This window comes from Drosophila innubila (genome assembly GCF_004354385.1).
Source record: "Drosophila innubila isolate TH190305 chromosome 3L unlocalized genomic scaffold, UK_Dinn_1.0 0_D_3L, whole genome shotgun sequence".
In the NCBI taxonomy this organism is placed as follows: Eukaryota; Metazoa; Arthropoda; class Insecta; order Diptera; family Drosophilidae; genus Drosophila; species Drosophila innubila.
The window spans coordinates 19,999,223-20,025,425 of NW_022995376.1; the positions used below are offsets into that span (position 1 = coordinate 19,999,223).

A 26,203-nucleotide genomic window follows, 5' to 3' on the forward strand; every position below is an offset into this window, starting at 1 on the left:
GTTGATTTCTGTTTTGATTTCGGTTAGTTGTGACAGTTTTTGGTAATGTGAGAACTGACCAACCCATTGTATTGTCGATTTCAATGCGTGGGATAGTAAATATATTTAGATTGAGATTGACAAATTTTGAAAATGATATGTGAGACATGAAGTTATCTAAGAGATAGACTTATCTTTTCTATCGATTTGTTGCGGAACTGTCGAGAGACTTTAAAGCAATTTCCGACATGCAGGCGCATCGAATGTCGAGCGACTTGCATAAATTATGAAAATATTGTAAAATGCTGAATGAATGCTGGCAGTTTAATCAACAACAGACAGACACACGACTCTCAGCCTAATCCCCTTAAATGCAGATCGAGCGAGAAAGGGTTAAGAATTGTCAGACGCGGGCGTGAAAAAAGCGCAACAACCACAACAACAACAACAACAACAAGAACAAGAACAACACGTTGAAGGGTCCAAAAGGATTCGCCCACTTGCCAACTTCTGCTGCTGCTGCCTGTTTTGAAGTGTCTGGTTTTTTAGGGTAATACCATCAATGTCAGTAATAATTTCATCACGGGAATCTGTTTTGGGTTCGTGCGGTCACGTGACTCAGTTAGATAATGTTTGACGTAAAAGTTTATTAATTGCTTAAATTAAAACCGAGCAAAGAGTTCGCACTTGGGGTTGCTCTGGCTACAGAGTGTGAACAAGAGTTTGTTTCCACAACAACAGGAACAAAAACTATTACCAATTTAGTTAATTGTGTAATTTTCAATATGTACTAAACGCCGCAGGAGATCGCAAACGTAATATGCGCAGCGTGGGGAGTAACAAAAGTTTCCAAAAATGTTGACAAAAGTTTTGTGAAACCTTTGTGGCTGAATATTCAAATATATGAGTCGAGTTAAATCGGAATTAAAAGTGCAAAGCGGTGCTAAAATAGAAAGAAAAGATTGTTTACTTTTGAATTTGATTTAATATTTTTTTTTTATTAATAAGATAATTTTTTTAATTAAATTGCTTTCTTAATATATATAGCAGGGAGTTTTATTATAAAAATTAGAACATAATCATTATTATATGAGTTTTATTTTTGTGTGCTTAAAAATAATGATTATTTCTTCGGTCTATATGAGAAAAATAATAAAAATCATAAATTTGAAGATCTTGGTGAGATTTTAAAGAATATCCTTATATTTAGAAAAATTTTGATATATTTCACGCTCTTTTAAAGATACTAGAATTAAATGATTTTTTCATCTAAAAAAAATATAATAGTAATCATAATATACCGTTCCTGATATATATTTAGTTCAGATGGTAATTTTGATAATGAGCTAAACTCGCCTCGGGTTTAGTCAAACGAAACTTCAATGAACTTTTGTGTATGCTCGGTGGAGGCTGCTTATATAAATTCAGCATCATCATGACAATGTCAGGAGCAGCTTAAACAAATATAAATCCTTGTGCTAAACACATGTCCAATTTTAAGGCGGGGAAAGTTGGAGGGAAGGAGGTGGGGCGACAGTACAAAGGACATTGCGCAACAAAACACTCGACGCGTCGTTCGCTTCATGCGCAGACACACAAAAACAAATAATTACAAGTAAAAATCGCTGGCAGGATAATGGCGCATAATGATGATGATGATGATGTTGATGATAATGATGATGAGCAAGGATAGCACAAGGATGGTTGACTCTGCCAGACGCTCCCAGTCTCGACAATTAAGCATTTTCAATAAAATTTACACCTGAGCTCATTTTAATTGAGTTGCAGCCAGAAAACACTCGAAACGAGACGATCCAATCCGATGAGAATATGGAGGACATGTCGAGTGCCAGAAACCGAAGCGAACCCAAAAGATAAACTTTGTTTTCCAGCTCGACTCTCCATTTAATTGCCCGGACATGTAGTTGAAGTTCTACTTTATATTTTCTACAATTGATTTCTGCTTCAATGTAGTGGAATTGATTTGTCGGCGAGTGGCCACGCCTTCATCAACAAATTAGTTGCAATAAATAAGAAAAAAAAAATTGCAAATTGCTGGCGACAAGCGGACAAGTGAAAAATATATTTTTATTTTTCAATTTGCATAAACACGGAAAGAAGGAAATTTGCATATTACCCGAATAAGTATGCTGTGATATTATTGCTCAAGTGCCATAGTCAAAGTAGGGTATATAGCTTTTGCAAAGTGTTTTGTTCGCAATACATTAGGTCAGCTATAAAGCGCATCAAATTGTCGCATATGCACAATCTTTTCCAACTTTTTTTCGATTTGTCCTGTTGCCTTTCTTATGACAACACCAAATTCTTGCCGCAATAAACATAAATTGGCACAAGCAACCACCTTACTTCCCCCTTACCTTACCCCTCCCCGTCCGTATGCACCCCAAAAGAACTAGTGAAATCGCTAGCAACGGTGCCCATGATATATCCCATAAATGTATCGCATGCAAATTTGTTGCCTGATTTGTACATTTTGTTTCAATTTGCGCTTTCTGGCGATTTCTTCTTTTCGCTCCAATAAAGTTTGCACGGATCGCATTGCATTCCTCAAATAATTGCAATTCCCTTCCCCAGGAACTTTTGCTGCTTTCAGGGATGAAGCACTCAACAGAGTCCCCTGACATGTGTGTGTCTAGCTTTGGTTATGGTAATTTCTTTTATTTTCTCTTATTTTTTTATTGGAATCTCTGAGCCTGTGTCTGCTTGCATTATTAGCATTTGACTCTTGATTGAGTCTAATATTACAGCGAATTGTTGGTAAATTGCAAGGGAAATTGATGAAAAACTTTCAGAGGAATTGTTGTACTTCTTGCATTGTGCGAATCAACAAAATGATTTGCAAGATTGAATAATAAATAGAACAGAGAAAATACAAATACAAATACAAATATCGAATTTAAGACTTTATTTATTTTTATTTCTCAGCTTTTTAATTAATTTTCTCTTCTACTTTCAACAATTCTTTGCAGCAGCTGCTAATCGCATAGATTAATTTGACCCTTTTCTTAGTTGAAGTCCAATTTAGCTCAATTATATTGAAAGACAGGATTGAGGGAACTGACTGGCTGACAGTCGTGCAATTAAATTCAGCGTCGGTTTAATTATATTTTAACAAATTTTAATAAGGCACCTCAAGGGCGCTCGCACCACACTTTCGCTGCAAAAAATTGTTAACAACTTCAATTAAATTATCAACTTGCAGCACGAGCGACCGCTGGGCGTACATTTAATTACGAATGCAACAACAAAAATTCAAAAAATTTATAAAAACAAAATAAAAAAAAAGATAGAAAAAAACGCTGGGCTGGGCAAAAGTTTTGGTTGTGCGGGCTTAACTCAATTTAACTGTAAAAACTTTTGCCAACTCAACCCTGGATGAGGCATTAAAAGTGCTGGCAACGCTTAACGCGGCTTAATTGTGGTCACAGGTGTCGAGGGCAACATTTTTATCGTTCTGTTCACAGTTTACAAAAAAAAGTTGGCCCTCTATTATTGGATGGGTCGTCGATTGGGGGTGGGTTTCTATCGCTTTCTCTTTTGCAGCTCTTGGCTCTCAGCTCATTTCGCTAAAGACAATTTTTATGACCTTTACGACTGTTTGCAGAGCCCATTGGAATGGCTTTGATTTGGGCCCGTTTCTAAGCATCTTGTAAAAATCTGCAATTTATATTTTGTTTGCTTTAACCTCGTAAAAACATGGCCCATAGGTAATTTGATAGGCCCAACTCCTGCTTCTCTTTGGGTGAACCCTTTTTGCGACTGCAGAATTATAAAATAAATTGTGCACTTTTCAGCGTTCGCATTTTTTAATTGCATGAAATTTAATATTTTTATTTTTCCGCGTTGTGTTTGTTTTATTTTATGCTAATTATTTTTGTATTTTATATATTTTTTATATCGAAAGCCAATTAAAAAATTGGATTTTTGCTCTTTTCCCTGTTTGGTTGCCATTGAAAATGGCTTTTAGCCGTCGGTAATCCGATAGCCGCAATTAGCAGCCGGCTTCGAAAGAGTGAGGAAGAGCGAGAGAGAGAGAGAGAGAGAGAGTTTTGAAGGCAATAAGCTGATTACCAGACAGATGATTATAGGGCAAGCTTATTATATGGATAAACGAATTATGGAAAGTTATGAATTGCATTTAAAATATGGTAACAATTAAATGGGATAACGAATATAAAGTGTGAGATCACGAAGGAATATATTTTCTTAGAATAATGAGGCTTAAAAGCTCTTGCAGATTGTTTTCAATATAAACTATATAATATAGTCGTTTAATATCAATAAAACTTGATCAAGAGAGTAAGGAAGAGAAAAGTGCAGGCAGACAGGTGAACTGATAGACATTATTATATTGGCTTATCTTTCAACTCTGATTATACAAATATTTTTTATAAATGGGAATCATATTTCATATAAAAAATTCATATTATTATTTGTATTAATTAAGCAATGTTTGTCGAATTTGTAGCATATTTAATGCACTTTACTATATAAAAAAAAATACTGCTGGCAATTGTAATTAGATTTACACCTGCAACAATGAGATTGAGCTGTCAACTCCCAAACTCTCACAACTCACTTCAGAATGCATGCAGCTATTTATATTTATGAGCTGAGCTGCCGATGAACTGGGATAAACTGAACCAGTTCCAGTTCAGAGAGCGTGTGTGCATTTTAATTCAATCAAGTGAAATGCACTGGCGCTTGGCTTTTTTAATTGCTTTTCAATAACATGAGGCTACCCAGCTCGCATCGCTGATAAGCCGCAGGATAATCGCGTTGCCAACGTGTTAAAATGTTGAAAAATTCCTCCTCGTGGATGGCTAAAATATTCACGAAGTGAATTAAAAATTGCTGGCTAATGCAATTCGCTTCAGACCGCGCTAATTTAAATTTTTGAGTAGCTGCCACAGTGTGTACAATAAATGCGCAACTGACCGATGCCGACGCTTCAGCCGCCCCGTGTGGTATGCAACAAATTGTTGCATGGCCAAACGCTTTTCAAACTAATGCCTGCAACCTCCCCTGACAACAATGTTGTGTTAACATTTACACATGTATTCTCATGCATAGAGTAATGCATATGACACGACCACAATGCACGGCAGTCGCCCTCGCACGGCTCGTTGATTTGCCAAAAGCAGACAACATACACGTACGAGTATGTCCTCTTGCAATATCCTTCCATCCGCTCCGCTCAGCTCCTCCCATTCCTCCGGCATACGCTGCACAAAGTGCATCAGTTGCGCTGCGTTGCACTTTGGAGTGCTTTCCCCTCTCTTCCCTCCCGCTTTGTGCCTGCTGCCTGTCGGGTGTCGATAGCAGCCTTAATTAAAATTAACATTTTTTGCACAAAACTTAACAACTGCAGGGCCAGAGATCAGGACACACACTGAACAGGTACCAATTCCCATTTCCCATTTGCCAAATCTCTCATACATTGTCAGGCGAGGTTCGTTTGATTTTAGGCCAGAATTAACTCAATTTGTTGCCTCAACAGGGTCAAAAGTGGAGTCCTCTTTGCCCTATGCCACACATATAGTATCTACATACTTCGATTGATTCTGATGATGGTTATTTAATTTGAAGCGTCAAGTGGGCGTTATTGATGCGGCTTAGAGTGCTTTTCAGATGCGAGAGCTGTTCTACAAGTTTGTATAATTCATTTATGTAGCTATCATCAATGTGAAAGATACAATTAACAGACCGCTCATTTATGATTTAATATATTATAAAAGAAGCTCATTAAGTTAACATAAAAATGTTTGTGTATAAATAAATTCATAGAACCAATTTTACTAAAAGTTTATTTTTAAATAATGGAATAAACCGAAGAATTTTAATTGAAATGTATAAAAAAATCAATCATTTAATTAATATTAAAAATGATTACTTTTATATTTAATTTTAATTTGTGTTACCTCACAATTCTATTACATTATATTATATTAAATATTAAACTTAAATTTAACAAAATTTTGTTTTAAAATATATATTGAAAACAGTCGATTAATAAATTGTAAATACTCAAATTCGTTGAAAAATAAAAAAATATATCAAAAGTTTCAATAAGTTTAAGCATATTCAACATAGACTTTTTATTTATTTAATTTTGAATATTTGAAATTCATAAATTTAAATATTTTATATTGAAAATAACTTTAATTTAACTTATTGGACATATTCATTTGGTGGAATATAAATCTCAGCTGGCTTCGGTCGGATTTGAGTAAGCCTGAAGCTGCCCTGCCACCGCTCCATGTAACTATATTAATGTTCAGCTCATATTTCCATTTAGTTTATTTGACTTTTGAAAATGCATTTCCGTTGCCCGAAACCCGCCGACACTGCAGGTTGCAGGCAGACTGCGCTTGAGTAAATATCAATATTTACACCTTTAATTAAAAACACTAACAAGGTTATTTACTAGGTTTCAGGAGCGTGGCACTTAGTCAGAAAGTCAACCCACACTGACAAACGGGACGCGTCGCGCATCGTGAAAAGCTTTTAAGCCAAACTACCAAGCATGAAAAACTAAAATATATTCCGAAAGTTTGCCTTGAATTTAAGATTGGAATTTGTATGGCAGTATTTATTTTAAATGGTTTTATTAACATGGTTCTTGGCACAAAAAAAAACTATTTAATAGCCAAGGACTGCAAATAAGAACTATTTTATTTTAACTAAATAAATCAATGTAAAGAAAATTTTATAGCCCTGACTTCAATAAATATGTATAAGGGTATATTGTTTACATTAATTTTATAGAAGTTCAATATTATTTTTATGTTTTATTTAAACATTTGAATATGATATAAAAAAACTTATAAAAAAAGGAGAAATTTGTTATTTTTATTTTAACTGTTACAAGTATTAATGTGCTTAAAATAGGATCGGTTGTAAAGATTATAACAAAATGTCTTTATTAATTAAAAGATGAACTTAATTTATTGGTTAGAAATATACAAAAGTGTGGGTTGTTTGCAAATGGAAGTATTTTAAACTGATGCCCATTATTTAACTTTAACTTTTAAAGGAAAGTTTTTAGATTGCTTAAAAGTAAAATAGAATCAATGTACACGTTAATCATTTTGTATAGATGCTTAGTTAAACAGTGAAATCAGAATCCGATATGAATTATAAAAATAATACAAATTGGCTGATTTTAATATTGAACTAAGTTATAATTCATCTCAAACTGAACATCAAAAAACCTTCAGTTCGTTTGTACTGTATACATATTTCTGTTGAGTATAAACTGCAGGCTGTTAGTTGTCCCCATGGACTCTTTGTCCACTTGGAGTGCATCTGTGTGTGTGTCTAAAATATTTGTCATAATGCACGTGTCAGGCGGCCACAGTGCAACACCCACTGTGGGTGGTGACATTAAAATCTGGACGCCGCCTGCTGCATGTCGTTTAATTAAAAAATGCCCCAAAAGCATTTACCCAAACCATTGGAATTGGATGCAATGGATTCATTGATGCAGCATCGTTGACAATGTGTGTACGAGTGTGCGAGTGTGCGAGTGTGTGTGCATTTTTAATGAAAGCGCAAACCAAATAATCAGGCGAATGGTGACAATCTCTGGCGGGGATCAGGCCGCAACGGTCAAGCCGGCCAAATGGAAACAAAGCCAAGGATTTCCATAATAAAAAGTGCAGCTTGTGGAGCGTATGAATTTAATGATTTAATCACACACATACACATGCAGCCTGGGGCAAGTTGCAAGTGCCACGCCTTGTTGACACTGCATGCGTGTCAAGAGAATTTGTCAAAAAATGCAATCGACTCAAGGGAAATAACCAAGTGGAATTCCATAACCCATTCCCACTGCTCAGATTGGAGGGTTGTTGCCCGCGGGGAGCCGTTGCATTCGTTGAAAAACATATAATAAATAAAATGTTATTGACTTGGGCCTCGAGGGGGAAGAGGAGCCTGTCAAATGCTGGCATGTGGTCAACATTTAAGTGTAATTAATGCCCGCGGCCAGTCGGAAGTTGCAACGCCAATGACGCACTTCCGCTCTGTTATATTAATCCTCTCCAGCATTGGATGCATGCTCAGTCCCAGTCTTGTCTGTGCTCCATATGAAAAGCAAATATTGCGCTTAATTTGATTAGCGCATGACGCTTTGCACATGCAACCTAACATATACATGCCACAGGCGTTGCAGTTATCATAACTGACTACGCTATCATTTTGTGGATTCTAAAAAAGAGAAAATATTTGGGATATTCCTGCATCCAACCCTCTTTATGTCCATTGCCGACCTCTTGCTTTGCACCTTCGAAAACAATTACTAATCAAGCTTTTAGTCCAGGATCCCCAGAGATTTCCCATTCTAATGCGTTTCCAAAGAGTGATTATTTTCCTAATTAATAGTTATGCGTTCGAAAAGTTTCTCGCTTTGAACTGTCAGAAACTATATGCAAATTTCCATCAAGTTTTCTTTACGTTTCTCGCCGTTTTCTTAGATCCCCAAATCTAATTGAATTTGTTCCACTTGAAAGCCAAAAACCATCACCATCAGCTCTCATCTAAAAGTGTTAGCCAAGTGTAGCCCGGCTCGCCACATGTGGCATAATTACAGGCGTCGAGGTCTTACTTCATCTTTAGTTTACGAAAAGTCAATTAAAGTCTGACACTTTTAGTTTTTGGCTTTCAAGTTGGCCTTAATCCAACTCCCTTTTTGAGGTTTGTGCGATTGACAAGCCTTAAAAGAAGTCTATGTGTGTAAAACTCTTTGTGCTGACTGATTGATTGACACTGTGATTGATACAGTTGTTTAACCCACCTTCAAGTTTGTGTAATATGTGAAATAATCTGCTCAGCCTTAACTTTATATTCAAAGGCTTTATGCAAAAAAAAATAAAATATTAAGTTTTATTTTGAGCAGAATGAAATAAAAATCATTAATCATTATTACTTTTGAGTTTTATTTTATTTTTTGATCAAAAATAATGATTATGGTCTGAGTTTTATTAAATTACTTAAAACTAATGATAATTATAAACGAATAACGTAAAAACTCAAATATAAACAATATATAATTTTTATAATATTATTATAATGATTACGGTCCCTTGTTTTACAGTTTACAAGACTATATAAAACTATACAAGTCTATGCCTATAAAAATACAAATCAGACTTGCTTAAATACGATATTTTATTAAAAAAAGGGAAAAATGGTTCCCTCTAGAAAATGTTGCATAGAAGCTTGCTAAAACCCGTCAAAAAATTTATACAAATAAAAAAAGAAGAAAAACCCATAACACTCACAATGATGACACACTTACCACATAAACCACACACACCACGCACCCACACCCACACCCACACCCACACACAAACAACCCACAGCAAACTACGAACTGGGAACAGGGAATAAAATGGGACCCAAAGGGTTGGCCAAAAGGCTTTTGCCAAGGCACAAAATGGCCACTAAAATGCACGCTAATGAGTTTCAATTACGTTGGAACTGTACTGAGTGTTCGGGGGGGGTTTTTCTCTAAACGTTTTTTATTGACGGTCGACGACATCGTTGTCGCTTCTGTTGTCAATTTGGGTAAATTTTTTGACGCTACTTTGATTGAAACTAAACGACGGCCTGGGAACGAGGCATTTAGATGGTGTCAAGGGGGGTAGGTGGTAAGTGGTGGGGACTTGGCTTGATTTTAATTAAATTCCCGTGCCCCGAAAATGCAATGTCCGCAGCTGAGCCCAGCCAACTTACACTGTACATTGTGGTTCAGTTCCATCACTTGTCGATCTCGTTTTGATTTGGTTTTTTAACTCGTAAACTTTTATGATTACAAACGCAGCTAGGAATCGGGATTGGGATGGTGGCATGCCACTTTGTGGCTGCTTGTGGCACATGTTACAAGCCGTCTAAATGGTTATGGCGCCGTGCATTTTAAATAATTAATGATCGAGTTTAAGAGTTGCAGTTGTCGTTGTTGTTCTAGTTGTTGTTGTTGTTGTTGTTCCCACAGCATTTTCTTTGCACTGTGGCTGACAACTCTAAAGGGCGCCACAAATGTAATAAAAATACTCAGCCAAAAAGTTAACTGACCAGGCAAAAAGTTGCAAAAGTGGAGATTCGGTAGAGAAGAAGAGAAACTTGCAGACGCTTTGAAATCGACTGCATTTCAATTCCCAAACGATTATAAACTACGACTGGGCGAATGTGTCGAGTTGCCAGACCGTTTGCAAATTTAATTTACAACTAACACAAAGAGTAAAACCACCACAACAAGTGTCGCAACAACGTACACAAAATGATCGACTGTGAAATACTCTGTAGCAATATTCGTTTAAATATGAAAATATTTGAAATTAAAGAATATACTTTTAAAAAAGTATTACAACAGTAAAATTTGAATCTAACTGAACGACTTTGCAATACCCTGTAATAATATTTATTTAAGAAAAAAACTGTTTGTTGAAGTAAGCATTCTATCCATTTATTCAATTCCAATGTCTTCTTCATATATACCCCTTTTGTCGGCGCTTTACAGGGTATTACAGCACAAAAGCTAACAAGTGCCACAGCACTTTGGCAAACTTTTTACTTTGTTAAAGTCCAACTCGGAATTGTGCTCGAACTTTTGCACTTGGACACCTGGAAGTCCTCCTAATGCCCCAACTTCTTCCCCAGAGCTGAGCAGTTGATGGCGTCTGAAGGTTGTAACCGTTGTAATCGCAGGTCAGCCTCTGCCCCTCACCAAATTAGCTGTAGTGGGAAAGTGCACAGCAAATTATGTTTATTATTACTTTGGCACGCAATTTGGGCTGCCAGCTCCAAGTTTGCATCTCCGATTCCTCCAACTTCATCTGGAGTTGTACTCCAAGGAATATGCTAGCTGCTAGAGGTATGCAGTCGAGGACTAGAAAATTTAAATTAATAAGCCAAGGTCCAAATGCACAAACGGCGACTCGATGAGCCTCGTTAAGCGTCTGCAAGTCTGAGGGAAAGAGCGAGAGAGAGAAAGAGAGAGGGGGAGACTCAACAACTAAAAAGAACAAAAACAGTTTGGAGCATCATCTTCTTTGGCTCACAGTAAATTGCACTTTAATTGCACTTTAGGACTGGCAGCCAAAAAGCTGCTAAACTTTTGTGTCCGTGTTCCTTACCGAGCCCTTCTTCTTGTCCGTGTCCGTGTCCCCGTGTCCATGTCGATGTCCGGGGCAAGTTTTCAACTGAGAAACACAATGCTTCGAGACAGGAAATTGGTAATCATCATAAATAAGTGATTAAAATTAATTAAAGTCATTTTTGTGACAAAGTTTGGCACTCCACAAAAGAAAGAAACCATATCGAAAGAGAGAGATAGTTGACTTAAAAGATCTAAGTACAAAATGGATATATGAAAATAAGATTATGATCTCAATAAGTTTAAAAATTATATTTAACAATAACAATTAAATAAGTTGGAATTCAATACTTTAAAACATCATTCAATATCCAAAAGTGAAACTTGAAGTCAATCTTCTAAATTCAAAAGTGAAACTTAAGGGGATCTGCTTTAAGAAAATCCGATCTATAAATATTTACGAAAATGATTACTAACCATATTAAGAAATTGAAGACAATTTCCGATGCTCAAAAGTGTAAATGGAATATTTATGTATAAAACTTTAAATGTACATACACAAATACATATACATTAAGGATTGACCATGAAAACAGTGGAATTAATTGATCGTCAATATTAACTAAGTTTCACTTCAGAAAGTTCCAATTTTAGTTCCATAGCCTCGACATTGTTGCCATTATGTCTAAGGCTCCTCAGCCACTTGACATATTCACCGGGTACGCCGGTCTCTTCGGCTCCCTTGACGAGCACCTTGAGGTAAGTGTGAGAGGGTTGGCGACAGTGAGGCACGTCCGCATTGGAAGCCTGTCCGTGGACATCCGTCTCCGGTTGATTGTTCAGATGATATGCCCGGCAGATGACTTCATCGTTGCTGCTAAGCGAATGGACGGGCACATTGATCGGAATATAAATGCCATCGGAAACGCCCTCCTGGCTACAATATGAAATGAAGAATTGTTTTTTAAAATGATAAGAAACGAGCTTCACACTGCTTACTCATCCAAATCCTTAAGGTTGCACATGTCAATCTCCCAAATAGCGCCAAAAACTTGTGCTCCTTGCATGGGAACAATTGTGGCCGGTGCTCCGAGCCAACTATTGGAACCAGTGCCATGAAAGTCAAGACGATAGTTCTGCAAATAAAGTATCCTTAACATCATGCATAATATCTTCAAAATAAATTATTAATTACCTGCAGTTTGCCAGCTCCAATGCGCCTGGCAGTGGGATTTTGTATGTGTATGCGGCGAGCCAACATGTTGCTGCCAAAACCAAAGTAATAGAATTTACTGGCCATCACTTGAGGGAGATATGTGTACGGAATCTGTAATGGGATTTTAAATTTATTAACTATTATGAATAATATGTCAAGGATACAAATTTAATTCTGTATATTCTGACTACAGTTTGAAATACAGTTTAGAAGCTATTGGAATGCCCTACATGCAAGCAGAGTCAAGCAGTTCATTTGGTTGTGTACTTTGCTAAGTGTGAACTTCAATTCAGTTCATCAAGCAGTTCTTTGTGGTTGAAAACTTGGTTTACTCTGCACTTTACCAGATTGCCAAAAACATAACAAAAAATTAATGAAAACCAAAAATATGCTTTGTGTTAATTAAAAATATGTTATAAAAAATGTATAGCTTATCAAATTACTCATTTAAATAATATAACTACTGAGTAATAAATTTGTTCACAATGTAAATAACATGAAAGCTCACCGCGGAGCTTTTTAATTGTATATCAAACAACAGCTGATTTTTTATGAGGGCTAAAATTTTCACTATAATATTTATTAAGCCGATTCACGTGTTGTTAAATATCACAAAGCTGCAGCAAATTGCAAATAATATTCGTTTTTAATTAGATAATAATAAATGTTACACGTCACTTCATACAATTAAAACTTTACTCTGTTTACACGCAGCTTCCACAGCTGGCAACAAGCAAAAACTGATTTTGATAATGCGTAAGTGAAACACAAATGCTCCACGAATACTACACTACACTACAAGTTATTTTGGTTAATGTACAGTAACTGTTTAAAAAAATTAATTTAAGTTACATGTGTTACTAAATTTAATAATTCTTTTAGTAGTATATTATAAGTAGTACTTATTTTATTAAATAATTTGTCCATGCACTTAATATATTTACTGCGTTGTGTAGTGTGTGAGGAGTAACTAACAACTATTCTATTGCTCCCCTCGTGGTTTGAAACTTTACTAAATGGCTGGGAACAGTTTCTTTCAGCTGGCAGTTTATTAGCAGATATTAAAACCGTTGACAGCTTTATAATTCTACAGATTGCAACTCAAGAAGTTCCTCTAAATGTTTTACAGTTTGGTTGTTGTGTTTAAATCCCTTAAGCCATTTTACGTAACACTCGGGAATGGAACTCTCAATGGCTTCCTTTACCATAACCTGTAGGTAGGTCCTTGAGGGCTGTCGATCCTCAGGCACCTCATTAGGCGGCATGTCGCGTACATTTCCCTCTGGCTCCTTTGTTATCACGTAAAGTCTTGCTGGGATCTCTGTGGCATTGTTGGGTAACTTAACTTGCACGCTGACGGGCTTATACTTGCCCAGGTGAACCGCTTCCTGGCTAAAAGGCAAGCAGAATGTTAAATTCTATATGTTTAATATGACCAATTAGTAACAATCACTTGTCAATGTCCGGTAAGTTGGACAGATCGATTTCCCAAAGTGTGCCCCATGTCTGGCTGTCCGCATCCTGTACAACTGTGGCCACTGCCCCATTCCAGAACCCACTGGGCATGGCAAAGTCCAAGCGGTAATTCTCCAACAAGGCGGGACCCACAATCACTGCAGTTGGATTCTGGATATGAATTCGTTTGGCCAACATATTGCTTCCAAAGCCAAAGTAATAGAATTTATCTCCGTGTTGCTCGGGAAGCTGCTTAACCTGGTCTATTCCGTATATTTGAATCACCACAGCCAATGTTGTGATAAGAAGTGTCAACGCACTTAATATGTTCATTTTGTTAATCTTACGATCGGAAATTCATTATTTTATTTATTACTTATTTTATTGTTAGTAGACAACCTTCTCAAAGACTTCACTAGACTAAACTGAGCTAAAACAATCTAAACATAAATATTTAAATCATCGAAATTATATTATTATTAAAATACTATGTAATGAGTTTTTATATAGAATATTCAAATGCATTTATTAGGCTTATCACCATTTGAGTATACTAAATACCTGTGTCATCACATGCATACAAAAACCAAACAGTGCCTAATGAAATTAGTTCCCATTTACGTTTTTATACTTACATAGCATATTTTTTTAATTTTAACTTATTCATGACGAAAACTGATATAGAATAAAAAAGCTATGTATTTTAAACCAATCAATGCACAGTTATTTTAACACGACGGTCAACTTTTTTCATTTTGAAAAAAATATGTCGATTTGTTTTATGTTATTCTCATGTTTTGCCCGTTTTGTTTTCATTATATTCGATTGGCTTTATTTATTTTCAATTATATTTTAATTATAATTTAAATGCTTCAATACAGTTTTTTTTATGCAACGCAATTGATTGTGAAATTGGTTGTATGAACGATTTGCTTTGTAGTTTTTATTACTTTTTAGCTTTGATGTTTGGGATTGCAAAATTTAAAAGTTTAAATACCTGGCGCAATTTAAAACCAAAAATTAAGCATTTAAAAAAAGATATAAATATGTCTTTAAATAATTCAACAATGAATACAATTAATGCATATGAATCCGATAAAAAGGAAAGCGCTAAAAGGGTTTTCACTATACCTTTATAATACCCTTTTGAGTCATCTGAAGCAGCCTCTTCTATATTCCTTTGAAAGCTACTATTAGGAGATCACCATGGAGATCATCATGAATGATACCTAACAGTTGGGTCATTATTATTCGCAAGGCAACCCTCGCATAACTATCATTATTATTATTCTACATCACTGCTTAAGCTGTGCTTCACCCCATTCAATATTAAGACTTCTGTTTTATGGAGCGACAATGTTGTCTTACCAACCGACAATTATTTTGACAGCTATTCGGGTTCAGCTTGTACAATAAACCCATGTATTGGCCATCAATTGCCCGCGTGCCACTTGCTTCATGCTTCTTCCCCCCTACTTGCCACACGCGGTTCCCCTTAGTTTGTGTGGCATGTGGAATAACCGAGCGACCCACCAATACAAACAAAACATAAATTGTAACGAGCTTGTCAAGCGAAACCATCGACAAAGGCGACGTTAAATACCGACAGCGACGTTGACGCCAACGCCAACGTCGACTGTGACGGTGACGTTGACAGCGACAGCGACGCCATTGTATAATTGACTTTATGATGTTTTGCCGCCTTGCAGTTTATCACTGGGTTGTCAGTGATAGCCATAATGATAGCGACATGCAAGTGACTGGTATAAACGTGGCTAATAATGATGTTAGAGAGAGATGAGCCAAACATAATCCATCAATTGAACTGCCAGCAGCTTGGGGGACCGCTTGGGACCGCATGGCGTATGCGTAATTATTTTTGACTTGACTGCACAATTTGAAAGCGATGTTTTACGTGCTCTAATAATAATATTTATTGGAATTTCAATTGATATGCATTTCTGCACAACATTTTGAGCTTGACCTAATGTACTTGCTCAATTGCATTTACTCCGAGTATTCATCAGGTTATTATAAATTCATTAGGAGCCATATTGAAAGGGTTGAATTGAATTTGTATTCGTATTTAGCATATTTCTGCCTCCCTGTTTTAATTAAATTATTTTAATTGAAGCGAGCACAGAGTCTGATTATGCAAAAGGTGTTAAAAGCGGGCAAATCATGCCGAGAATAATATTAAATAATTTGATGTGCCTTGTGTAAAGTGACGTTGATTGCCGTCAGACAACATCAGCCCAAATTATGCTTTATTCACACACCGCACACAAACATCTCTACGGTACCTTTAACAGATTTTCTTTTATTCGTAAAGTCTGAAAACATTTTTTGCCAGTGAACATAATTTGTACACGCAAATATTTGCCAGACAGACATGCGTCAACCTGACGAACTTTCTACACACGTAAAGTTGGCAGTTGAATTGCCAAAGTTTGTCTACACACTCACTCAAGCACATGGAAGATAGGCGAGTGCCACGCCCCCGGACACTGCGCCAGTGGGCGCATTGTCAGCACAAATCAAACATCCCGACTTTTCCGAGCCAGCTGAGAACATTGTTTATATTTGCAATGCTTAAATTGATTACGATATTCTCTCAAGAGTTTATAATTATACACTATATTCCGCAGAGTACATGCACTTAAGTATTTAATTGAACAACCTTGCATGTAAATAATATTTATATATTTAACAATATGATAGAAAGATTATTATTTATTTGCTATATTTGTAAAATACAAGTAATTTAACTATGTAATCAAATCAAAAAAAAAACGAGCTGTTTCATCTATTTTTAGTTATTAAGGCTCTTGAATATATGATGAGGACTTTAGAAAGGGTATCAAGTTTTTTTTTATAATTTTTACTTTGATTGAAATTTAATCCGTTTACTTGGGGAAATTTTGTGCTCGTGGATTGTGGATTTTTGGTTTTGTGGCTCAATCATTTTAATGGCAGTATCATGTTAGGCCTGGTTGAAAATGTATCTCATAGACACAAACACTTAGATACACGTTCACACATATACACACACACACACACACACACAAACAAAAACGCAAAAAGCTTTTACTTTTACTAACATAAATCCGATTTAAAGATGCGCAATTTTGAAGCTTCTGCCATTAGTGGATTTAAATTCGTTTTTAAAATTGTGCAAAAATGCAAATGTGTATTTATATTAATGTCCATTATCTGTCCGCTTTTCATTTTTTGTCTGTTGTTTTTTTCGTTTATAATTTGTTCATTTAGGTAAACTGATTGGTTTACGCTTTGTTAAGTTTTTTTTTCACTTTTTTAGCATATTACTGAGTGAAATGACGGAAAAGCAAATATAAATTGTATAATTTCAATTTATGTAAATAGTCACTTATTGTATAATTGTTTTAATTGCTCAGTGTTTGATTAAAATGTTAAATTATTTATTACAATTATTCGTTCAGCTCAATAATATTTTATGTGTAATTCCATTGTTCTGTACTCTATTTTTTTTTGTGTACATCCCAATGTTTTTTGTTTTTTGTGTTATACATAATTGAATTTACTGGAAAGCAAATTATTTAAATTGTGAAATAAATATTGATTTTATTTTTCTTGTGAGAATTTCATATCTGAATTTGGTAAAAGATTTATTGCAAATATTTTAATACAGATATTTGAAAATGCGTTTGCATTGGATTGATTTTGAATCGGCTTTTATGTGTATATATTCGTATAGGAAAATTTGTATAACAAAGAATGCAAGCACGTCAAGTTGTAGATACTTTCAAACATATAAGCAAAAGATAAAGGGTTTCCTTGTGAATTGTATGGGAATGAAATGCGCAGAAGTGGAAAATCCATTTATCATTTGTTGTACGTGTTCATGTGTGTGTAACAGGCGAAAGGCAGCTAAAGACATTTGATAATATTTACAAGCCAAAAAACTAGCACTAACAAATATAGACGAGAGGTAAATATATATAATCCAACAGAATATTCTGTCCTGAAAAATTCACTCCCATAGAGTTGAAAAATTATGGTATTGGAAGAATCGAAATGCGTATTAATGTAAGTTCAATAATATTGGATAGAATGGATCAAAATAAACTGATGAGATATTATGAGTAAACTTTTCGTATACCTATAGCTAAGTTGGGCATTTTTTCCTATCTATGTTATCCTTTCTATTAGGCAATACTCCCACCGAGATGGCAATATATGTATTTATGTCAGTTAAACATAATTTCCTGCTGTGACTTCACACATACATCCATGCTGATATGTTAACGTATGTTTAGGGGTGTATTTTGTGGTCGCTTCGGTGGTCGCTTTGTTTGCATTGACTGCCGATGACTGTCATCATTTGTGTGCTCATGTGTGCGTGAAACCCTGCCAAGATACGAGCGACAATGACAACAGTTTAAGGATGAGAAGACAGTCCTGAAGACGAAGTGGAAGTTTGAGTCTGAGTTTGAGTTTAAGGATAGCTGGCAAAATACAAAATATCAAGTCTCAGTGGATAGGAAAGATGTCGGCAATAGCTACAACAAAAGCCATAGGCATTTGAATATTCATATGATACTAGTCTACTTGCCCCGACTTAAACTGCATTTAATTGAGTATCGAATAAATGTGTAGCAAGTGTGTAAATTTGGTAATTAATTAACAGTTGACTAGAGTCAAGTGACAGGTACAAAGTGAGTGTAATATCAGAGCAAGAACTTTTTCTCAGCTCTTTCGTTCCGTATTAAAAATGTAAATGTAGTCATAAAATTCATAAATTTCTTGGAATAATGCAACTACTGTCTTCACCTCATACCTAACCCTTGTTGCAGTTTCTTCTTCTCTGGCGATATAAAGACAACAACCAGTCTGGAAGCGGGCTTAAAGTTGTCTACATAATGGTAACTGCATATGAGCCAAAGTTGGTTTATGGGAGTGCTTTCTTGCGGTGGTGTTGCCAATGGCGGGTAAACATTGCGGTTAGCTGCTATAATATTAATAAGTCATATAAAAACTTGAGCTAAAATGTAGTGACTGGTAATTAATTAAAAAAGTAGCTGCCCGCAAGTTGAACAGCTGCTTTGGCTCCGGTTTTATTAAGAGAAAACAGCCCACGCTCTAATGAAAGCCACACAGAAAAAGATGAGGCATAGTCTCTCTTGGATTCATATAACTTATCTTCATTAGTTGTTCAACCATTTAGCTGTTTATCTGTTTAGCACACATGTCTGAAACTAAGTTCTTGTAGTTGGCACTGATGGACGTACCGAGAAGGACATACACCAGGAGATTTGGAGAATTATTCTGTACTCCAAGTGACAGTGCATCAAGTGGTTGCAATCTGCACTCCTGACAACCACAACTGACAGCTGTTCTGTTTAACCTCAACTAAAAGTAGACAAACTTTGTTAAAGTGTTGTAAACTTTTATTGCAAGTTAGATTATGTCAAAAAGATGTTAGTCAAAACAATGATATTTATAGAATTAATATCGTTGCCCATACAAAATTAGAAAAATAATCTTCTTCAACTCTAACCAAAGTCGAGGGTGCAAATTAGTTGTCAACAGCTGTATATATACATATAAAAAAAAAAAACAAATTTAGAATTTAATCTACTCATGTGCCTGTGCTCATGATTCATAATCAAAACATTAAGCTCATTGTCAAAGGTTTTAGAATATTATGGGGTAATCCGTGCTTATTATAATAGTTATAGAATAACTATTCCACAGCTGTCAAAAATGTGTGAATTTCCCTATCACGCGTAATGGGCAGATATATTTAATGGTGAGTGTTTTTGTGACATCACTGGTTTATTCCAATCAGAATTGAAGTAATAAATAAAATATAGTACTTTTTTTATATTATATGTATATTAATTATCAAGAATTTTTAACTATAATTGTATTGTAGTGAAATACAAACCACATGTTTAACTGATTACCAATATATGTTTCAAAAAAAATGAAGCATGGGCATCGAAATTACTTTTATTCAAAATATTCTAGTAAAAAACATTTAGTAATTATAAGTGGCTTTTTAAATTAAAAAATGAATCAAGCCATGTTAGACCAGCTACTTCATTACAATAGCTAGCTCATCGTCTTCAGTCTATTGACATGATTTAGTTTTAGGTATTTCTCTTACATTTACGAGTAATGAGTTGTCTTCAAATCTCATGCCTGCCTGGTCGCGTCTAGACCAATTAATAATATTTCGTGTCAAGTAAACAATAAACAAATGCGCGGACTATTTCAAAAGACATGACCATTAACAAAGAAAGGATAACAAAAGTGAATTCAAAAGTAAGGCCTTCAAAAGTCAGATCTCAATGTTTTCGGCGCTTTGTGTCTGGCTTCGGTCTGTGCCCCGAACTGAGATTAATAAGCTGATTAAGGCGCAGTCAGTGCTGCGTTTTAATTAGCGGACCAAGTAAATTGAGCTGTCAAGTGTGCGAATGAGGCACAGAGTCGGGTTCAGACAAAGCCCTAGTAATTACTGGATAGATAAAGAGAAGTATAGGCAGAAAATAAAGTTGGTTTAGACTGCTACCAATTGATTTAAGTTCCTTTCAGTATTTGCATAGCATTCAAATAGTCTGGCAATCATTTAGAGAGACATGAAACTGCGTGTAACATGAACTTCAATGCCGAATAAAATGTTTGGTATTATTTTTTTATATTTTTTTTTTTGCTTTTGGTTAAACACAACTCAATTAGCTGCCGTGTGACGCGCGTGGCATAGTAAACTAGTTACATACTACTGTGACGGCCACGCCCACTTTGCACCCACCACTCCCCCCCTTAGGAGCAACCTGAGCAACCGCGCAACATGCAAACATTACACGAAACGTTTTTGAGCTTAAATTAATTTATCACGTGCCGAAATAAAGCGTCAGGTTCCGCCCAGGTGGCGTAATTAATTGAATTTGAAAACGGCGGCGCCTAAAAGTGCCCAAAAATGGCAAACTTAAATTACGAATCGATGAAAACTTTTTTGGAAAGTTTAAGCTATAAATCCCACAGTATACTGGTAATATAGTCTAGAAAACACATAGAAAGCTCCACTTACAAACGTATACATAATATCAACTTACACTTAATGTTGCCTACTTATCAGCGCCGCTTTCGAAGGCTAAAAGCTCTTGACAATCGGTTATTAACTGCTCTACTGGGGTAATTATAGGCCCCACATAATTACTGCATCGACAACAGAAGACAACGGATGAAGGAAAATAAGAAAATATAAATTTAATGACCTGCACAAATAATCCTTATTATTTCTCTGCATTAATGATAAAACGTCTACTGCATACTGAATGTTACGTAATTGTGTCAACAAGGTGATCAAAAGTCGGCTTAAGTATAATGGGACTTTAGATGAACTTTATTTTGATTTAATTCGATTTATTTAAACTTGAAAAATAGAAATGCTGATCTCTGAAAAAGAAAAAAATGATAAAAACTTCTCTGTCTTCATTCTGATTAACTTTAATATCTTTCAAATATCCACATCTTTTTTAGAGATTTTTCTTAATAAAATTCTGTTTTTTGTTTAACTTGTGATCGATATCGTCAGATATTCTGATGAATATCGTTTAATCGGCTTGAAATTCTTCTTGAGAACTCAATAAAACGTTGAATTTGTTTCAGGAAAAAACCCAGCTCTTTATCACGCTATTTTCACCTTTCCGCTTTTATTAACAAATTACAACGATTAGAATGTCAAGTGTGTTGGTTGTTTGGAATATCACGAGCAATTAAAAAGTAGCTTCATATGAACAGACAGAACTGAACTGAAAGAGAAAGCAATAAAATGTAATGCTTTAACATGCTTAGTATACAACTTTTTTAATTGTTGTGCTAGCAACTAATTTATGCATTAGAATTAGCTACGAGAAAGGTTACGGCATACTTCCAGGAGCCATTTAATTGCAATTTCTGTTTGAAAATGTTTGAATAGATTGCGAACTCACCTGAAATAAAACGGACTACGGGTCGACATCACGCAACTTTTCCATAAGCCTCTTCAATTTTAATGAGTTGAAGTTGTTGCCGCATTTCACGGGTCGAGTGCCTACCGACAATGTCAGAGTTTTCAAAGCCAAGACCACAAATTGGCCTGTCTACCAACAGTTTGGGCTTTCCATTTGCCAGCGGTGTGAAGGAGGCCAAGCGTTGAAGTGAGAAGTCAGAGAAGTCAGGCGAGAGACAGAGTGAGGGAAAGGTAATATTCCAAACGGGTTTGTGTTCCCAAAACCTCTTTCTCCTATGACAGAACTTTGAGTACAATTGTTTCCAATGGATTCTGATTTCGCTTTGGCTAAATGAAATGCCATAAAAGTTGTCGGGAATGTTTGAGCAGGATTCTGAATTTGAAAATCAACGAAAATTGCATGACTCTGACTCTGTTGCATAATTCAATTGGATGGTTTGGCCATTAAGCATTTCTCTGTGTGCATGTACTTTGCCACTCGTCTATTTATTTTCAATTTATATTTTGCAGCATTCAGTTGCAAACATTGCAGCCATCACAACTCCCTCTCCCTCTCCCTCTCCCTCTTCCTCTGCAAAAGCGCCACCTAGGGCCCAATTGCTAAAATCGCTTAGGTAAGTGGATTTTATAGTTTTTATACCCGATATACGGCTTTTAGGGTATATAAACTTTAAGCTTAGATTTAATGAAATAATACTACACTTAAGTTTATTTCTATAACTTTTTAATCTTTTATGTTGACTGCAGCTTTTGACTATATTATATAAAATATATTACACAAAATATTCTTAATTCTTCAGTTTTTTCTACAATTATTACTTATCGCAGTTCTTTTTTTTTCATGCTCTCTAACTTTGGTCCGGGTATTTACCAGTCGATAAATGTGTTGTGTAACAAGTTTGTGTGTGTTTTAGTTTTAGTTTTTTTTTTTTTTGTTTTGAGTGTTTAATAAAGTTAATGAGTTTTTGCATTCAAGGAGAAGGCAGCTACCAAAGCGGCATTATAGCAGATGTCAGAAGCTACAGAACTGTTGAGTTTTAGTTTCTTTTTGTTTTGCATATGCAAAACTATTTAACCTTTATCTAAGCAACAAATTTACCCATGCCAAAGGCAACTCTACACAATAGTAAACATTTCTAAGGTCTGAATAACAACGGCAGACAAAAAAAAGCATGATATTAAAAATTCCCATTTGCAGTCCACAAACAACAACTTAATTCTGATTCCATTTCCTTGACTCAAGTTTTACTGTAGCAACTTTAGATACTAATTTTTTAAATTTTTAACATAATACAAGTATATTGTATTTGACTTGAATTTCTCTGGGCATTGTACTCAAGTTTGCACTTCAAATGTGTCGAGCACAGACCAAAAATAAGAAGATGAAGATACACAGTCTACGGTCTTGTTAAAGTTAAAAATTTATTGGAATTGTATTGTATATTTAACTGAAAGAAGTTGGTATATTGTCTGTAGTTGAATCTTTTTAGCTTTTTTATGATCTGCATGCATGAATTTACGAAATGCCTTCAACTCAATTTCTTTTTGGTAATTTAACTTTGGCACCTCTTCGCTCACCTTTTATTTTATTGCATATTCAATTAGATTTTTACCTCTGCTTCTCTTTATTCTCTCGTTTTCTTCTTCAATCAGTATCCATTTGCTGACACAACGAAGAAGGACATTTTGTGGGCTGGGGAAACTCGTTATGCTGTCACCTTAATTATTATTTTGGCATTTCAAGTAACATTTAATTATGCAAAATATTTTCGCTGTTCATTTAAGCGAGGATGCCCCGAGTCGCGGATATCTTAAAATGATCCTTTTGTTTACCCAGTCCGCTGTGATATAAGCTTTATTTGCCATTTTGTTTGTACTTGCTTCTGGCTTAGTTGCTAGGACACGCCTCGAGTGACAGCCCCTATGGCCCCTCTTGCTCAGACTTTATTGTGAGACCTTAACTCGTGCTATAGTTTTACAGTTGTGTATCTCGCCCAACTTAGTTACTTGCCAACAACAATCTGAGACAAGTCAACTGACTGGCGAACTGGCGAACTGGCAAACTTCTGCCTGAAAATTCTTTCTAGTTACATTGTTGTGATGATTTTTGTTGTTGTTGCTGTTACTCTTACTACTGTTATTTTTGTTGTTATTGTTTGGTGTTGGTGTTTACTTAGCGGCTTCTTTTGTGTTGGTTGGTTGGTTGGTTTCTTTGGTTGTTTTAGTTGATATTGTAACAGGAATCGGCAACATTTTTGCAGAGCTGCCTTTTGCTCAGCTATTTGGCATTCGTGTGTTTGTTTTACCAAAAACCCCCAACCCAACCCAACCCAATCAGCCCCAACCCAACCCAACCCAACCGAACTCGGCCATTAAGAACAACAAACCAACGAACCCAACTAACCAACGAGGCGTTGCTTTAATTGAGTTCACAATAAACATTGTAGTTGGTTTCTGCTTTTGCTCTGCACTATTAAATAAACATTTACACTCGATTTAAATGGACACACAGACCATTGTTAAACAATTTCGAAGTTTGCTGTTTAAACAGCCATTCCATTTGTACGCGGCACTCCACTTATTTGTGGGTAACTTGATATTGAAATTGTTTGCTAACTGAAAACTTAAGCGATTTGCCCTCATTGATATTGTTTATATAATTGTGCGAGACAACCCATTTTCTGAGTCTACAGCTGCCTCAGCAGCCCAAATAAATTTACAAGTCAGTTTACTAAAATTGATAGAGAAATGTATCTGTATTTTTATTAATACTAATAAGTTCCAGTTTCTCATATTATATATTTTTACTCACTGCTTATTTTTATTCACTGAAAGGTATTTTTATTTTATTTTTTTTTGATTTAGTATACGATTATCCACATAAACTCAATTGCTGTCGACCACTTTCAAAAGCCAAGTTAATCGTTTTTCTACCTTTGTCTTGGCTTATCCTTGCCACTCTTTCCTCAATATATCCATTTACTGTCTGCTTAAGTTACAGATCAAAAGAAAACTTAAACTGCCTGATTTTCTTGCCATTTCATTTCATTTTATCCCATAGCATCGCATCGCATCTAATCCGATATGTTGCTTGGCAAATTAACAGCATACATCATTGAACTGTAAGCCGGAAAATAAACGGGAAAGCAAACGCCAACATTTTGGCTGTTTTAGCCAGTTACTTTTACTCCTGTTCTAGTTTCTGTTTCTCATTTTGCGGAAGCTTCCGACTGCCTATCTTGTAAGCCATTCATTAAACAAAGACTAACAGATGCTCAAGGAATAGAACTAGTTAAGTAAATTAAAGTGAGCAAGGGTCAACTGAAATAAATTACTATTTAAGAAACTTAAAATCCAGTTGTAGTTTTTCATATGTTATGCCGCATTCTTCGGTGTGCATTCACTTGACTGCAAAAGAAAATATGTGGAAAAACTAACAAAAATGTTAACAATATATGGTAGCTCAAGCGGAAGTATCACTTAGGGCCAAAACGTGAACCTTGCACAACCGAAAACTCTTCAAGACGATGAGGGAAAAAAACAGGAACTCGAGTGTGTCACTGACTGGCAGACTGACTGGTTGACTGTCCGAATATCCTTCTGTCGAAGTAGCCAAAAAAAGGCGGAAAGAATGTGTCAATAATGACTAATGGCCAGGCCGGAAAGACGAAAGTGTACGATGTTGTCCGAGGCCCATCCGTTTATTGTTTGGGGCATTTGTTACCCAGATTCCGCTTATGCGTATCGTCTTTTGCCATTTATATTTATTTTTGCATATCTTCAGCAAATTTTTTCTTGCAACTCATGATGTTGAAATGATTGAGGCCTCCCCTTTTTATTTCCTTCTTCTTTTTTTTATGGATGAGTCCCAGTTGGTTTTTGCTTTTAATTTCAAATTCTGAGGAACTTTTTAGCTTCATTTTGTGCTTTCGGGGGATTTTAAATGAGGTAGGCAAATGGAAACATTAAGAAAAAGTTTCGGCTTATACAACACACACACATACAGAAACAGAGAGAGGGAATGCTTGCAGAACTTTTAATTATTTTAAGCTTGTTTAATTCATTTACAACCAAAAGAAAATGTCAAACTTTTGACGAAAGACGGTTATAAATTGTTAAATTGCTTTTAACAATTTGTATTGCTTTTCAATCACATTTGAAGTTCTGTTGGAATTTCCTATGTCTGAAACGGTTCTCAAAGCAACATGAAAGAAAATTTAAAATAAAAAGTAGTTTGATTTTCCCAGAACAGTGGATCGATAAGTAATTTAGAACAAACAAATACGCCTCATTATAAAGAACTTGACCAGAAGAAAAGAAACATCTCAAATGTCAAGAAACCCAAGCTCATTACAACTCACAAAATACGAGTTTGTTTGTGTGTGTATATTTGGAAAAAAAAATTCTTTTCTCTCCCAATGAAAACACGTGCCAC

At 35.5% G+C, this 26,203-nt stretch overlaps 3 protein-coding genes across 5 annotated transcripts in view; 1 reads left to right on the forward strand and 2 right to left on the reverse strand.

The window, feature by feature from the left end:
• Nucleotides 1-11,597: 11,597 nt before the first annotated feature.
• On the reverse strand, nucleotides 11,598-13,097 carry LOC117789271 (gamma-glutamylcyclotransferase). 2 transcript variants are annotated; one of them, XM_034628386.1, is made up of 4 exons: nucleotides 13,014-13,097; nucleotides 12,294-12,425; nucleotides 12,098-12,234; nucleotides 11,598-12,035 (listed from the first exon to the last, which is right to left on the reverse strand). In XM_034628386.1, exons 2-4 carry the CDS (start codon nucleotides 12,396-12,398, stop codon nucleotides 11,717-11,719), a joined length of 561 nt encoding a protein of 186 aa, XP_034484277.1. In that variant the 5' UTR covers nucleotides 12,399-12,425; nucleotides 13,014-13,097; the 3' UTR covers nucleotides 11,598-11,716. The 2 variants fall into 2 exon arrangements, with proteins under 2 accessions (XP_034484277.1, XP_034484278.1); XM_034628387.1 differs by having other exon boundaries at nucleotides 13,000-13,097.
• Nucleotides 12,884-26,203, forward strand: part of LOC117789268 (myoneurin-like) — a 30,791-nt gene continuing 17,471 nt past the window's right edge. Inside the window, exons 1-2 of one of the 2 annotated variants that reach the window (XM_034628381.1) lie at nucleotides 12,884-13,070; nucleotides 22,279-22,382. The gene's annotated coding sequence lies outside the window, so the exon portion shown is untranslated. The remainder of the gene's footprint in view (nucleotides 13,071-22,278; nucleotides 22,383-26,203) is intronic. The other variant, XM_034628382.1, reaches the window with a different exon arrangement.
• LOC117789270 (gamma-glutamylcyclotransferase) lies at nucleotides 13,345-14,160 on the reverse strand. Its single transcript, XM_034628385.1, has 2 exons — nucleotides 13,768-14,160; nucleotides 13,345-13,706 (listed from the first exon to the last, which is right to left on the reverse strand). The coding sequence occupies exons 1-2, from the start codon at nucleotides 14,100-14,102 to the stop codon at nucleotides 13,394-13,396; spliced, it is 648 nt and encodes a 215-aa protein (XP_034484276.1). The 5' UTR covers nucleotides 14,103-14,160; the 3' UTR covers nucleotides 13,345-13,393.